This window comes from Cupressus sempervirens, chromosome 2, assembly GCF_028749045.1.
Source record: "Cupressus sempervirens isolate cs-2001-9-10 chromosome 2, ASM2874904v1, whole genome shotgun sequence".
NCBI classification, from domain to species: domain Eukaryota; kingdom Viridiplantae; phylum Streptophyta; class Pinopsida; order Cupressales; family Cupressaceae; genus Cupressus; species Cupressus sempervirens.
The window spans coordinates 714,342,354-714,360,886 of record NC_143119.1 but is presented as its reverse complement, the minus strand read 5'-3'; the positions used below and the strand labels follow the sequence as shown (position 1 = coordinate 714,360,886).

The 18,533-nt window shown below is 29.1% G+C and overlaps 1 protein-coding gene across 1 annotated transcript in view; it reads left to right on the top strand.

Moving 5' to 3' along the window:
* The window catches only part of LOC149575372 (uncharacterized), a 43,356-nt gene that overhangs the window by 4,449 nt on the left and 20,374 nt on the right, over positions 1-18,533 (top strand). The window contains exons 4-5 of the mRNA XM_089815135.1: positions 343-541; positions 17,224-17,329. Coding sequence (XP_089671261.1) covers positions 343-541; positions 17,224-17,329 — 305 coding nt within the window. The remainder of the gene's footprint in view (positions 1-342; positions 542-17,223; positions 17,330-18,533) is intronic.

Below are 18,533 nucleotides of genomic sequence, written 5' to 3'. Positions count from 1 at the left end.
AATCTGGCACCAAGACATAAACATGAACTTATTGTATTTTTTTTCTTTCTAAAACTCGAATCTTGGGCTGAAATCGATCGGAGAAAGAAACGTAAAGATCCCGGTGCAGGATGTATAATATATATCCTATAAAATGGGCTAAACAAGAGTTATAAAATGAATCTGGCACGAATACGTAGCCATGAACTTAACTTATTGCATTTTTGTTTCCTTTTTTCTCTAAAACTTGAATCTTAGACTGAAATCGATCAGATTATGCATGAACTTCTGAGATCTGAAGAATATCCACTGTGGCAGATTGCTGACTTATCACAATGTTTTTTCTCTTGAATCCCATTTCAGGTCAGTCGGAGCTGTTTGAAACATCCAGCGGAGAAATGGGGGAGGATGTGATAGGCGGCTCAGAAAAACAGTCACATTACAGAGATTCAGTGGATGAGAGTTTCAAATATGGTGCAATTCATGGCAATGGGCGGGCTTCAATCAGTAAATCTCCATTTCAGCAGGAAGAACAATCACATTTATGGACCAACTCCTCAAGGTACACTAACACCATACCACACCACCTTCATTAATGGATGAGCAGAATGAGCTATTAAATCTCTTCTCTTTGTGTGCATGATTATATACACTGGATAAATAAAAGCCCTCATTTTCTTCTTCTTCTTGCTCTATCTATATATCCATCTTGACTTTGATGTCGTCCTCGAGCCAAGTGATAATAAAATGAGACAACTGATTTCAGTCTGAGAATGAACCATATCACGTGTGTACGATGGTCTCAAGTCTGATACACAGTTCAAACCTAGTAATTTGACTGGTGAAATAACAACCATTCAAATGCAGTTATATTCCCTAGACAAATCTCGTGCATATAAAGCGATCGATAACAATCCTCCATTTAAAAAACATAAGCATGAGAGCCCACATAATATAGTACAGGTCTGGATCAAACAGAAACAATAAGTCAAAGCTATATACATGCAATATGATCAGTCCCATTGCAGTGGAATAACTGGCACGAGGCAGAAACAAACTTGTGGATGAACATCCATTACATTAGTTCAGTATAACAGATTGTACTAATGTACATGCCTTTTTAAATGAGAATGTACCAAATTATCAAAGAAATGGTAACAGAATACAGATAAATGCTTTACACATGATGATGAATGGCTGAGGGTGGAGTTAGTGAATGAGATTTTGAATACTGATTGCAGAGGTTTTGTAACCTTGGGATCTTGAAAAACTTAGTGAAAATAAGTTGAAGGTATGCTTAAAAAATCCATCTTGAGCTGTTATTATGACTAGGGTTTTTATATCAGATCAAGTGTTGGGTGTTCATGAAAGCATGAGGCTGATGAATTCGCTTAACTCACTGTTCTTCAAAGGCATTATTAGGTATATATATATATATGAGAGTTGAATTATTATACTAAAGTTTTGTTTTTTTTTGAATTGTATTGAAATTAAATTTAATATTTTTTTGGTTTGTAATTAAATCTTTTTAATAAATCTATATTTTAATTTAATTATAAACAAAATTACAATATAATAATAAGAAGATGTATATATTTGTATCAGAAGTTCTATTATAGTTTAGGAAAATTATAATAATAATTTTTTTGATTGGTAAGAAATTAAGTTCAAGGTTATTTAAATCTAAGAACATAAGAAACTTACAATTTATTGCTAGACTCTTTTTTTCTATTATATATTGATTGATAAAAAAGATAGGTACAAAAATTATACTAGACTCTTGTCTTAAATTATAACAATATTAAGATATATTAAAAAATGATTTAAAAATAAATAAATCTAGCTATCTCATGTATCTATAGAGAAATTTAATTATTAATTTAATATTAAAGATTTCCTTCCCTCTTTATTCCATTAAAACCTATAAGTTGCTAAAAATAGAATATATGTGGAAATATATATATGCATTTTCTAAAAATTAAAAATAGATTAAAAAAATCAGCCCACTAAAATATGTAATAAAGTAAAACATAAAATTTAAATTTCATCTAACTAGAAACAATTACAAAATTAATGATCGTTAAGATGAAAATTGGGAATAGGGAAACATTTTTTTTTAATATAAAATGTACATTTAGAAGTAAACATTAAAATATTTAAATAAATAGTAATGTATTTTATAAAATTTTGAAAATACCAATGATATACAATGTGTGAAGATAAATTATATAAATTAATATACGTTTTTAATTTAAGTTAAATCTATTAATTTTTAATTATTCACTTTTCTTAAATAGAAAGATTTTTTTTTTTTAATTGAATAAAATGAAAAGAATAATATACATAAATGGCAATCAATTGTTGCTAATAGAAAGACTTTCTTGTTAGAGGGCATTCTTATGATTCTAAATTAATATTACATATTTTTATAAGATCATTTTTTATTGATAAATAGTTATTATAACTCATAGTCACGCATAAATAAGAATCAAGTAAAAGAAATTAAATCAAACTCAAAATAATATCAAGAAAAGACTTGAAACAATTGAAAAGGTTAGTTGTGTCAATTCTTATATTAACAAAAATAAAATGTATTATATTTAATTAGTTTCTATTTAAATTATAAATAAAAATTAATTAGAATTTTTTATTTTTCAAAAGTATTTAAATCAAAAATTCTTATGTAGTAATCTATTGTACCATATAAATATTATTATTTTAACAAAATATGAAAAATAGATAAATTTTTCAAAATTATATCATATATCACTAAATATTTTGTGATAACTAAATCTTGAATATTAGTATTTAATTTTTTAGTACACTAAATACTTTATATATACATACAGACACACACACACACAAGGAGGTGAGTTATTTAAGGTTACTATTGATTGGATATATATATATATATATATATATATATATATATATATATAGAGAGAGAGAGAGAGAGAGAGAGAGAGAGAGAGAGAGAGAGACAAGGAGGTGAGTTATTTAAGGTTACTATTGATTGGATATATATATATATATATATATATATATATATATATATATATATATAGAGAGAGAGAGAGAGAGAGAGAGAGAGAGAGAGAGAGAGAGAGAGAGAGAGAGTAGTTATATTAAAAACTATTATATAGAGTGTTCTATAAAATTAATAAGGGTGCATTTTTAAGAATGTGATATTTTTGTACTGTCAATCTTGTTATTATGGACCCTAGACAATCATTATTTCTAAATTTGAACATGAGTTTGAGGAAACAAATTTCAGTAAGATATGGAAAAAATTAAATTATCAGTTAAATAATTATTATTTTTACCGCAAATTCAATAGAGATCATTTTAAGTCTTTTGAAGACTCAATTTTTATAGGCCTTATTGATGAAATATTTATCACACATTTTTCCTTTATTAATGACCTCATATTCATAGACATATCATTTAATTATGTCTCTATGGATTGCTTGGAAACTACCATAGTGTTTTAACATGGGTAATTGATGTTTTTGTTATTAAGAAGTAGTCAAAAACAAAAATATGGACTAACCTAGAGTAAAAGGCTGTAAACAACAACAATCACTTGCAACACATTATCATCCTACCCGCTTTCTTAATATCAAAAAACCTCACATTAACATATCCTAATTTCTAAAACTATTATAGCCAATACTGAAAGTTAATGTATACATAAACATATTAAGAGTCCTTATTTGAAAACTAAGCCGAGTCCATCCAAAGACTATAGAAGAAGCCCACCTGGGAAGAGTGTAGGTAACTAAAAACAATAAAAAGTAAAATAAACATAGAGAGCTAGCTCATTTTCTTCTCTTCGTCAAGCCTTTCTAGAAGCACATGAATTCAGTCATCTGCTAGGAACTAGTATAAGGAGGTCATAGTGTTCACACCAGTAGAGGTAGCAAATTGATCCTTCTCAACATGAAAAAGATGTAGAGTGGTGGCCACTGAGTGAATCACTTTAACAGTAAAGTTGACCACCTTCTCAAATATTTGATCCAGGTTATCCTATCTCCTCATGAATTTCTTAATCCTCTAATGCAACATTCTCCTCAATATAGCCCTAAACACCAATTCTTGTAGAAACCTCAAGGTTAATCCCATCTCTAAGATAAGTAATCAATGTTATTTTGGCTCTTACATTAGATTATTTGATTTCTTTGTAATATCTTACTATAACTCTTTATTTTTATTTTTTCAATTCTTGATTAAGAGAAACAATAGAACCAACCACAATTATCATACATGTAGCTTCAAACACTACTAAAGATCAAAATTGACCATCTAACTAATCTACACTTGTAATGATTATTCAACATGTTTAAATCTATGGAACATCCTCGTCCAACAATCTGAACTCAAAGAGAATAACAAAGAAGAAAATGATTGTTTCTATCAATAGTTATACCTCTAGTGGAACCAATCACCTTTTTATTCTACACTAGCCTCACATTCATAATACATTGTTTAAAGAAGGATTAATTTTCTTCTTAATTTCAACATTTTATCCTTATATTTTTGTGAACTATTTTAAATTTACTTTATTTTATAGAATAAAATATAGTTTGTTTATAGTAATAACTTCTTATATAAGATTGTATTAAGTTTTTTGAATTTAATCACAAGAATTTATATTTTGTAAATTACTTTTTCAACAAGATGTCATTTTCAAATATTTTGACTTCAGTGATGATGGTCCATTATGTTCGCCCATCATTATATCTTCAACTATTGAATCTATCTTATAATAAAAGCTTAATTGTCATCATATACACTTAAGCCAAATGAAAAATTCCACTTCTAAAATGGTTTTGATTGTCATTCCTATCTCACTTTATTATGCTTGATATATTTTCATAAACATGAACTTTGAGATATTATATTATTGATTATTGATTGTTCTCGTCAACATCAAATTGGAAAAGGGCCCAAAATTAACAAAGAGTAACATCAAGTAATAATATATTTCCAAAGGAATCTATGAGTAGTGAATTTAGCCAAAAATAAAACCTACTAGAATCCAAAAACAACACAGAAGAGACTATACAAAAGGGAGACTAATCTCCTTCCACTCCTCATTAAGATCCTTAAAGGCCTGTTTGGTTGTTGGAATACAACCGGAATAGGAATAGAAAACTAGAATATATTTTGTATTCTTTGTTTGGTGCCCCAAATCAGAATTGAGAAAAGGAATACATATTCCCATTTTGCCCCTAAAATGAAGACATGTTCAATTGGAGTCATAGTCGTGGATGTATTAAAATTATCATATTAAATTCAATTGGAGTCACGGTCAACCCGTGGTAGAGGCTTGGTCTTTGTTAGATTTTGATAGCATATTCTCAATCAAATTCTTATTCTAGTTTTGTAGAATCAAACAAGGGATTAAAATATTCCCAGTAAAATTCCAATTGAACCAAATAGGACTGAAATTGCCATTTCTCATTCCTATTCCCCACTCCCATTCCTATTCCCCATTTTCAATTCCTATGCCTACAACCAAATGAACCCTAAAATATCCAAAAAGGAAATCTTTCTATGTTACATAGCTCTACTAGTGCACAGGCTAGATAGTAATTAGTTGAGTCTCCATGTGCTTCTTCTATTTAACCTTCGTGTATTCCAGCTCATCCTATAGAGTGCTTGAAGGAAGGCATCATTTTATTCATTGTTTCCTTGTTGAATATGACCATACCAACCAACCCTACCTTTTGTTAATCTGACTTTGATTGGCTTTGACTTTTCACCTCATATCTTTCCTCATCCAAAATAAAACACAGATGTTATACTTGATTATTTATTGTTTATATCTTTTTATGTTATGATTTAATATATTTTGTATACACGAAACAATAGATATTCTTTATAATAATGAAATTTAAAACATAAACCTACTATAGATAGGAAGAGATAGGTGTAGATATTCTTTATAATAATGAAATTTAAAACATAAACCTACTATAGATAGGAAGAGATAGGTGTAGGCTTGGCCATAAGAATTAAGAACAGATGCGGTGTGGTGTGTTGGGTAAGAAATATAGCATTATAAATAGATCTTGGAAAAATACATTATCATTCATGTTTTTAAATAAAAACACATTTTATTTTATAATGCTTTAAATAAAATAAATGAATAAATGATTATAATAATACCCACAAGACCAAAACAGTATGCAAAACCCATTTACACTCTCTTCCCATGCATAACTTGTATGATTATGATTGTAGTAATCTAATAATGTTTCACTATATATCTATCAAATAAAAAAGTATCTATAAAGTACACCAGTTCTCCTTTTATCTATTATTTATGATGATTTAGAAGAACGTTGCAATGTCTCCATTAATTTTTTTATATACAAACTGAAAATGGTTGATCTATAAACGAAGAAAATTATAGTTTTTAAAACAACATAATTTCTTCACTATCGAAGCTCAATATATTTTTTTCATCACTTTTGCTACCTGTTCTAATTACAACAATCCATTACAGATTAAAAATGCAAAATTTCTTTCAAAACAATCCAGTTGTACTTCCTTCAATAACAGCAGTTTACCATATGCTGTTTTTAAGGAGTTACATTTGTTCTATATAAGATTTTGAAATATATCCTTGCTATTTTAAAATAGTTAGGTCTGCTGTAGAATTTCTTGGCTGGTTAAGATAAACAGATCCTACATTGTTATATTCTATATCAACTTGTACAGCGATTTATCAATGTTCAATCACTTTTTCAATCTGAAAAACCTTACATATAGTGAATAAATCTGAGAAGCTCTATATTAGAAGTTTTGGAACTTGAATATCAAACTCAAATGCTTGTACACGCTAACCCTAATGTTGAATTTTTACGTTGGTTACATTATTTTCATCATAAATATCAACACAACCACCATGCATTTGTTATATGATTTAATACATTCAAATGATGAATAAAAGATTTCTATACGGTATATTAAAAATGCCCACTCTAAAATTTCTCTTGTCCGGTGAAAGTTTCAAATACATCTCATTAGAAAATCTAAAGCAAACCTAAATAACAACAGAATTCTTGATTTAAAATGAGAGCTATAAATGTTGAGAGATTGCATAAATTTCACTCACATGTCTGGAAATGGGGCTTAAACATAAAGGCCTAAAGGTCTAAGGGATTAAAGAGAGTCAAACTTTACATGTGCGCCACAGCATCCACCTTGAAGACAGCAACGAGTATAAGCCAGCTAAGAGATGAACACTGATAATTCTTTAATAATCTGAGGTGCCATCCACTAAGGCTTTAAAGGAATCTACCACATAACTTGCTTACAAATGAAAAAATTATTAGTCTAAAGATCATTTGTTGATTTAGGACGATTTTTTAAGCTGTAAAGCTATTTCAATCTTGTAAGCATGGTACTGGACTATGTAGCATAGTTTTGAATAGAGAGGGCCTAGATTGTAACTCCATAGAAAGGTTGCAGGCTCTTTCATAATGGTTAAAATTAGGTGAGTTATGTATGTATTAGTTTTATAAATCTATTATTATTATTATTTGAGTTATATCAACATTTGGGAATATATAGGGATTTCATTCCTAGTTGGACAATGTCATTTTGCTAAAGTTTGAATATTGATGGAAAGAGCAACATTATAACTTAATTATCAGATCATGTTTTTATCAATTATTATTTTAATAATATTAATATAAGTTTTGTACATATTTTTAATTATGGTTTCCAATATTCTTATTGAACATAATTGCACAAAATCCAAAAACCTAGAACTAATCTATATTATATAAACTAATGGATTAGTGAATGGTCTCTTGTTAGCTTTGCTAATTGGCTAGATCAAACCATTGTGTATTTTCAGTTCTATGATTCGCTTATATCATAATTTCGATGTCCAAAGATGTTTTCTACCTCATCTACTTTGGTTCTAGATTCTACGGGGTTTTGAGATGGCTCCCTCATAGCATAATGTCTAGTTTAAGGGTTTTTTTGGCATTTCCATATTCATTCTATTCTCAAAATGCTATTGGTAGGTCTCTTCTTAGCACTAATAAATCTATTCTTTCTTTGTCAAAGGCTTTTTAAATCAATGAACCTCAACTTAGAACAACATTACCACTTCATTATCACAGTTATTCTAATCTAGGTATTACTATTGTGTAAATAACATATGAGAACATGACAACTAGAAGGGTGCATTAGAATGTTTCTTCATGTGCTGGTTGTACGAATTTTGGCTAGGTTAAGCTAAATGATCAACTTTCCAAAAATTGAAACCTGTACTAGGAAAAAAATTCATAGATCTATGATATAGGGTCCCTTCATTATTTAATGTATGGATCATTAAAGTACATGGAATTTTTTCTTCAATTGGGTTGTGGTCTTGGGATAGTATACCTATGATTTAAAGTATGACTCTTGGAGCTCAATCCATTCACTCAAAATTTCTTAAAGAACCCAAGATCATTTCTTTCCTTTCCTATTGGAAACTCCATCAAGAAACTCATATCAATCTTTAAGAAAAATCAACTTCAATTGTGTTTCATGTATGCTTGAAGCCTTGTAGAAACAAAGAATTCTAAGTTGTTTCTCTAGTGGAAATTAATCTCAAGTCAGGTGATGGAGTTCATATTCAATTATTAGATCATGAACTTGAATCACTTTTAGTACTAGATCATGTTATTCCATAGGAAACTTGACAAATGCTTTCCCTTTAACTAGAATAACCATTTAAATAGGAATTAGTTGTTTGTAAAAAGAGACAACTTAGTGCAGGGGAATGGGTTGGCTGGGATGGCGAAAGTTTTGAGGGGATATTTATCTAAGTAGATTTGTAATCAATCAAACCCGTGCCTCTTTCAAGCATAATTATATTGTGGTGATTCCTTGACAAAAAAAATTAACTATTCCTCTCTATTAGAGATTAAATAGTATTCTTTTGAGGTACGAAACATAAAGATTTATTCTCTTTTTTCTCACCAATATCCTCCATTGAAGGACTTTGTGATAGTATTTAGGGATGTCAATAAATATTAGGGTATGAAAGGATAAAGGAATGGGTAATAGTTAAGAAGAAGAGAATATTATCTTAAAATAAAAGAGCATGTCTCAGTACAATATTGCTTTTTCTTATGACAAGAATGGTTAGTTATGTCATTTAATAGGAAAGTACCTTAGTTTAGGTGAATGGGTGATGAGGTTAATCATGAAAGTTTGTGTAATTAAGACATTTTACACTAATAAATGTACATCTATTTCCTAATTAAGATTACTTAGGAAATTTCTTAGGAGTACTTAGTGAAAATCCACTTTAGGTGGCCTTATCATGTTATTACTTTATTATATCTAGATCTATTGTGGATAACCTTTTCCACCTTTGGTGAGAAATCCACATTTTGTGGTGTTATCACACTATCACCTATTAACCTCTCATGGGGTGATATCTTTTCATGTTGTTTATCATGTAACGAGGCAAAGGGCACTTGCCATTTTCCCATTCCCCCATTCGCATACACTTTGGCTTTATAACCAATGGGTCTCCAATATAATGATAATCTAGTTGATTAATTTGTATTACATTCTAGATAGAGAATATAGTTTATTCTTCTCATATACATTCTATCTTACTATATTGTTCTTTCCTTTTGGCTTCTATATATTGGGTGGCTATTTAAATGTCCATATCCTATAATAAACTTAATATTTTATTCTTGTATGATCATACATGATCATTTTACCAACTCTCAATCCATGTTTCACCTCTTCATTAAGCTTTATAACCACATTATTAGATTAAATTTTATCATACAAAGAATGAACTTGGTATGCAAATTTTCTTTTAGTTATTATTCTTAAAAAAATATTTGAGTTATTTCCTAGTAATCTCTTTATCATTTATTTACATTTAGTTATAAATTTCTTACATTGGTTATTTATTCAAATATTTTTTTATGGATATGAATGGTAGGATATTATTGATACATATGTACACACAAACGCATGCACATGTGCATCACAAACACACACATACAACAATGCATGCATGAATATATGTATGTATATCAATGTATATGTATATATATACGCATATATAGACATACACACAGACACCCACACTCACAAAATGTGAATTTATTATGCAATATTGCCAAAAACAAGAGGTTTTATAGGTCCACATGATGTCTAACTTTCAATATAAAGATATTTTTTAGCGTTCATTATTAATTTTTAATATTTAATATGTTTTGAGAACTAATACTGAAGGTTTCAAGTAAATTATCTTTTCTACATAAATTATATGTGAAAAGTTGAGGACTAAGTTTATATTATTGTTAATTTATATGTCTAAATTATTCTTGGCTAGATAACATGCTAGACCTATAACTATATCTAGCCTAAAATACCCTAACTTAACAAAGAATTTACATAATTTACATGCTTATAAACATGTACTTTATGATTTATTAGATAGAGATATCCTCCTTTGAACTAACAAAAAATATGGAGATCATCCACCATATACAAGCACACCCACTTAAACCCATAGCTTTCCTAAAGATATTCACCCCTTTCTTCTCTTTTCACCTTTCATTAGTAGGTTGTAAGTGACAATGGATGGTTTTCATTGCATAGAATGCCAATGATGCCACAACTATAATCAAAAGTCTAAGGAGAAATGAAATTTGGGCATTTTGCAAACATCCAAGGACCCATTGATGCAACATTTGATTGATCATCAAACTTAGTATTTACTATCCTTTTCTTGGGTTAAAAAAATACCGATAAACATGGATGAAAAATTAAAATTTAGTCTATAACAACATGACTCGTGATTAACAATTAATCTCTTAACAAATATTCAATGACATAATAATAGGTCCAACCTAGTTTGAAGCACACTTTAAGCTTTATCATGCAATAAACCTCAAAAAACTAATTTGTCTAGTCTTATAACTTATCCAGAAACACATTTCCATCCCTTACATATATGTGATGATATGTAGTGATCAAAATATAGTTTCAATCTATCATCTTTTCTTATATAATGATGAGTGATTTTTGTATAATCTTACTTCCAATTCCTCATCTATGTAGTCTTCATTATTTCAAGTTATGAAGGAACCTTCTCAATCAACATAATTGTATATTTTTTATACTTTAGGAACCACTATTAAGGAAATTGATTTTGGAGTTATTAAATACTATTTAAATTATTTAAATCCTTGATTTCTATTATTCTTTTATTAAAACATTTCAGTCCCTTACATATATGCGATGATATGTAGTGATCAAAATATACTTCCAATCTATCATCTTTTTTTATAATGATGAGTGCTTTTTGTATTATCTTACTTCCAATTCCTCATCTAGAAAGTCCTCATTATTTTGAGTTATGAAGGAACCTTCTTAGTCAACATAATTGTATATTTTTTTATACTTTAGGATCCATTGTTAAGAAAATTGATTTTGGAGTTTGTAAATACTATTTAAATTATTTAACCCCTTGATTTCTATTATTATTTTATTAAGTAACATCTAAAACATAATTCACTATGAAAACCACTACTTTCCTCTTTGTAGATGTGTTAATTCATAAAAGAATTAATAGTCTATATCTTGTTATTGTAGAAAATTAAATATGGAATATTCCTCTAGTTGATTTTTCTTGATGACTAGTTTTTAGGAAAACTACTTTTTGTTAGTACTATAAATATAATTAGGCCAAAGTCTAGAATTATTATTATTATGTGTTAAGTTCAAGTAGACTTGAACTCAAGACCTCCCATGTGAGAGGCTCAGAAGTTACCCTTGTGTTCTAGGCTCTTGCATGTATCTCTAGAATGTATATTAGCTCTTTACAATTTATACATATTTGATATTCATCAAGTGATCTAGAAGAATTTTACTTATTATATTTGTGTTTCATTTTTAAAAATAATAACATAAATAAAATTTTCATAAAATTAATAGAGCCATTATACATCTTTCAAAATGGGTCATCCAAAAATAGTGTCTCCAAATTAAATTTAAACTCCCTAACACCTTCTAAACTAATAAATATAGATATAGAAATGACTTTTTTGTTAGTTAACTTAGTGGTATCCTTGTAACTCAGCCTAACAATCAGCCTTCCTTACCTTCGACTTACATGTTTCCAAGTCGGGCTTTAGGAGGAGTGAGCCAAGACCAGATTAATCCTATAATGATATACGCATTAGTTTGCAAACTATGTGCATGAGAGAATAATGAGGATAAAAGATCTACCCATGTCATAAAAAGAAATCTAACATATGAAAAATAAACCATGATTACAAGTAAAATAATAAATTAGTAAAATAACTAAAAAATATATTTGAGGACTTGTATTACTACATTTAGCGCACACATAAGGAAAGGAAAAAAAATAGTATTTCTTAAAAATATATATTTTCTTTCTTTCTTTTCAAGAAGATTTGAACTTAGTATCGTATAAGAATACATAATTATCCAATGATTTTAAACTTGATAAGTCATGTCATAAACTTATATAAAACTTAGTAGTATAATATTTAAACTAAATTATTGTATATATATATATATATATATATATATATATATATATATATATATATATCAAATAGTTTTGTGCACTTCAAAATTTTAATTTTAATAAATAAATAGTCTAATAATTTATTTTAAATGTATAAGAGAATGAAACATACTTATAATTTTATTTTATGTAAATGAGAATAAACACTTATAATTTGAGGATGAGAATGGGGTAGATAAGTTATTAGAATATATTAATATATTTATAAGAAAATAATTTGATATAATGAAGAATGTTTTATTTATATGTATTTTAAGATACTTTTATGTGTGATTTTATTTATTTATTTTTATAAGATATGGATATGTTATTTTTTATCTATTTAATTAATTTTACATTTATTTTGTATAAATTTTTATTGATTAAATATATTTTTACACATTTAATTTAATTTTATATTTATCTTGCATAAATATAATTAATTAAGGAAAATGGTTTTATTCGAAATTGGCACAAGGAGTTTCAGTTTTAATTTGAAACAATAACATTTGATAAAAAAAAAAATCTAATTAATTTATAGTTGTTCTTTTCTTAGTATACAAAAGAAAAAGTCCAACACTCAAAAGAATTACCTTTTAAATACTCTAGGAATGGGACTACCTCCAAGTGCATTGGCTAAAGAAATGTGATAGCCCTTGGTAACCTAGAGTTTATTGAATAAATGATAAATACTTATCATGCATTGGATAATTGTGATAGCTACCCTTCTCCATACTCTAGAAAGTACATAGGGTAAGTGATAGCCATCCTATCTAGGAATGGGATTACCTCCAATTACTTTGGATAAATGAATTAAATAAGTCCCTCATAATCTATAGTGCATTGAATAAGTTGTAATCTAGAGTGCATTGAATAAGTGGTAGCTACCCCTCTCTATAATCTAAAGTGCATTGGATAAGTTATAGTCATCTTATTGCAACTCTTAAGCATCATACACTAATAGATAAATCAAGCCTAGAGAAACTTAGTCAAGTTTGATCATTTAACGCTTCTAGTCTAGGATTTAGTGGTTAGTGTGTGATGTTTAAGCCAATATCCATCTTACCCCATAACCTAAAATGCATTGAAGAAACTTTTTAACTCAATTGATGATATTGACATGACATACAATTCTATATAGATAGAAAAGATTGACCCCATAACCTAGGGTGTGTCTCAATGAAAAAATATTTAAATACATTGAAGAAACTTTTTAACGCAATTAGTGATATTGGCATACCATCCTATATAGATAGAAATGACTAACCCCATACCCTGATATCTACCGCACACCAAACGACCTCAGCCCCAAAAGATGTCCTATAGACTCTCAAGCATTATTGTTAGAAAATAACCTGTTGACTTTCAAGCATTATCATTAGAAAATAAATAAAGACAATCCAGACAAGAGTATAACTGGTATTGACTTAAAAGCATCGTTGAAATAGCAATTAATAAAGACATTCTAGATTAGAATTTCCAAAGCTTGAAATTCCCATCTTGACCATAGGTTACTATTCATAAAAGAAAATCTAGTCTAGTACCTATTTTCAATTCTACACTTTGTCCTAACTTTTAGAAAATGGGTATGTTGCATTAATCTCAAGATTGCCATCTTCACCCTAGGTTACTATTCACAAAAGAAAATCTGATTTGGTAGCTACACTTTGTCTCAACTTTTAGGAAGTGGGTATGTTGCATTGTCAAGTCAGTCGACCAAAAAAGAAAACCCTATCTATTTCTCATAATAGGTATGAACAGTAAGATTAACAGTGAAGTAGGTAACTCCATTCAAAATTGACATTTGTTTCACTGTAAAGCCCAAACTTTTTCATCTCTAAATAAAATAATCTCCATGAAGATGTCATATCAATGAAGGCAATCGTGTAAAGAATCACCTGCTCACGTGTAGTTCAAGTTTGGCCAAGCATTAAACGTACACATTTATGGATGGATGAATCAATACCCATTTGTCTATCTTCTTTTGAGATAACAATTATTCCTGTGCGGCTCACCAAGTTTTGTGTCATGACTTTAGAAGGACAGTTTACACATAGTTTCAAAAAATACCCATCTCTCATTTTGTTCCTCTTCAATTATTCCCCCACACACTTTTCCCATTCCCACCACTACCCAACTCACCTTTTGTTTTTGTTTTGATGCAAATAAGAAGATGACTGAGACAAATGGAAATATATGCATAATGACAGACATTTGAGGCAAAGTAGAATGCTTTTTCTTCACGTAGTGGTTAGGAGATTCTTGACGTAGAATTTGTGGGCCATGATAATGGAGAAGTTAATACAGTCTTTTTTGTCTCATGGAATGTAATTTAATGGGCATCACGTGGGGTATCAAAATACTTTGATTTTATCAACCACTACGTGATGGGACGTCACAAATAATCAAACAATCAACTGGCCTGCTTATACTCATTGTCCTTCAATTCACAGCAAAACAAACAATCAAAATCTCTATATTTGTATTTGTGTTTGTGTATTTGTTTGTATATTCCAAATGCCCATTTGCTCTTTGTTCTCCCTGGTGAGGTAATTCTTGTTAAATCATGTCCATGGAATTTGATTGTGCAATATATCTTTCGTACAAACTCAAAGGAATATATATATATATATAGTTATACGTGCATGCATTGCATTCATCTTTTTAACAGTGTAAAGGATCTTTTCTGTCTTTATATTTTGTCTCTTTCTTCACTTTTTGATATACACGGAGTTTTGATGATGGTGATGCAAGGATGGGACTGTGATTTAAACCAGTTTAAGCAAAAGCGTTATCTGATTGTGAATCACAAGCAATGGTTCATAAACGATTTCCCAAAGAATAACTTTTAATGGGGATTTTCATAATTTATATTAATTTTGCTTTCATGTTTTTGGATTGGATTGTATCAATCTTTTATTATCAATGTTTCAGATTTTATCATCAGAATAGAAGAAAATTGAAAAATAACTTTTAATACTATAGATTCTGATATAATTGTTCTGTAAGTTCTATTTGTCATCCCATATACCAAAATAGCTTAGAATGAATTCAATCCCCAAAATTTAATGGTGGAATCTGCATCTTTTAAAGATTTTGGGTTTAAGTTAATCTAATCTTAAACTCAATATTTTGGTCTATGATCCATCATCCAATGGAACAAAATATAAGAATAACTTTTAAGACTATAAACTTTGATCTAATAACAAAATTTCTTAGAATCTCTATCCCACTTTACTTAATCAAAACAAAATACCTTCTATTCATGTAAACTTATGATGGAATTTGCATCTTTTTCACAGACTTTAGAATCAAAACAAAACACCTTAGAATGGTATTCTATTCATGTAAACTAATGATGGAGTTTGCATCTTTCACAGACTTTAGAATCAAAACAAAATACCTTAGAATGGCATTCTATCCATGTAAACTTATGATGGAATTTGCATCTTTCACAGACTTTAGGTTTAAGTTTAAGTCTGTACTTGACCCAATTACTTTATGGTACATTGTTCTATGGAACAATGCTTTAGAATACCATTCAAACCCTGGAATTTGAATCTTTCAGAGACTTCCAGTTTAAGATTTTAAGATTCAGTTACTTTCTGACTGTTAAGCAATGATTTAGAAAAGAATAACTTTCAGCATCTTAAGACATTTCTATGATTTTGATCACAGTTTATGATTCGTTATCAGAATGAAAGAAAATTCAAAAATAACTTTCAGTGCCATAAACTTTGGTATAATCAATCTTCAGTACCAGAAACTTGGGTATAATCAATCTGAATTGTTGTCCTATAGAACAAAATGGGTCAATAAAAGCTTAATGATAGAATTTACATCTTTCAATGACTTTGGCATTAAGATTATAAGACCCAATTAAGCTTGGTATAATCAATCTGAATTGTTGTCTTATAGAACAAAATGGGTTAATAAAAGCTTAATGATAGAATTTGCATCTTTCAATATGATTTTGGCATTGAGATTATAAGATCCAATTAAGTTCAGTATAATCAATCTGAATTGTTTGTTTTTTTTTTGGCAAATGTGGACGGAGCCACAAACTATATATTAAATCTATAGAACAAAATGGGTTAATAAAAGTTTAATGATAGAAATTGCATCTTTCAATGACTTCGGCATTAAGATTATGAGACCCAATTAAGCTTAGTAGTGCTAGAATTCGCATCTTTCAAAGATTTAAGATTTAAGATTCTAAGACCCAATTAAACTTAGTCATCCCGGAAATTGCATCTCTCAAAGACTTTTCGTCTTATTTTAAGACCTAATTAAACTAAGTAGTGATGGAATCTGCATCTTTCAAAGACTTTGGGCTTAAGATTTTTATGACCCAATTACATTCTATTCTTGCATAACTATGGCGAACAATTATGATGGGTTGAAATGACAGAATATGATATAATAGGATTGGATACTCTCTATGACCTGAATAAAGTAGACTGATTCCATAGCTCTGTATACCTATTGCCTGAGAATGAGCATTTTTATTTTATTTTGGGTAAAGAGGGGCAGCATCTATTTTGAATTAATACGATGCCCACTCTTTACGGTTTACTTCTTTTTCCAAGCATTTTAAACTACTCTGGAAATATTAAAGAAAAAAAAACAATTCTAATGAAAAAGGTATTATGTTTATTTATTTGCAGTGGAGGATGTTGGGGAAATCGAGATGAGGTACAAGAGATGCAGTGCAGTCAGAGCAATTTGCAGCATCCGTTTCGTATGCAGCAGAACTCCATGCATTTAATAGAGGTATGTCGTACTTTATTCTTGGACTTATCGAGATAAAAAGAGCAACTTTGTTTTGAATTAAGTAGAAGCTATCAAAATTCCTTTTTGACTTTAAAACCAGAGTTTTTTTTTTTTTTTTTTTTTTTAAACTTAAGAAAAGTGACAAAAGTTGGCTACAGTGGCCGGAACATGGAATTCATTCTTTTCACGCTGGTTTTCTTTGAAGTTAAGGAGAGCGCCAGAGAATTTTAACACTTTATTCTTGCTCTTTTTTGGTTTGAAGAAACAAAAGTCAGTTCATTTGCATCAAAAGGCATATTACAAAATGCCGGCAATGGAATCCTACGATGACCCACTTTAGATTAAGCAAAAGTTATGCCCTAAAACACTTAATATGCCAAATCAATGGTGGCGCGCAGTCCAAAAGAGTTAAAGTTATAGCCATTAACAGAAATCTGGTTTAAAAATTCAATTTTTGTGTTTTAGAGTTGATGGTATGTTTATCGTTTGTTTCATCCATCAAGATTCAATTTTTGCCAAGCTTTTGTATTAAAGATGAGGTCCCACTGCTAGATATTGCTCATTTTTTAATTCTGGGTCAAAGAAATGCCGCTTGCTTTAATATCAGATATATTTGTTAAAATAAGGAAATTGGCTTTTTGTTGTCTGACTAATAGTTGTAATTTGATATAGCTTATCTTGTGTAGAGTTTCTGATCTCTTCAAAATCTATTTTATCTATTAATACAAATATAAAATCATTCTTATATTCTATAAGCTCATGCTTTCATGTCAGCATAAGCTCATATTCTATAAGCTCGTGCTTTCATGTCAACATAAGCTCATATCTGATTGTTTATTGATTTGCAAAAAATGGCTTTCTGTTGTCATAATGGTTGTTGTTTGGCATAGCTTATCTTGTACATCAGCTATCCATTTTCATAATGGGTTTCTGATCCTCTCAAAACCTAGCTTATCCATTAATAAAAAAATATAAACTCGTGTTCTTATATTAACTGGTGCTTTAATATCAGATAACTTCATGCTCTTATGTCAACATAAGACCATGACTGGTTGCTTGATGGTTTAGAAATTTGCTTTCTATATCTATTGATAATTTTTGTTTGACATAACTTATCTTGTACCTCACCTATTAATTTTTGCGTAAGGTTATGGGCTCTTCAAAGACTACTCCATTCTCTAATAAAAAACACAAGCTTGTACTT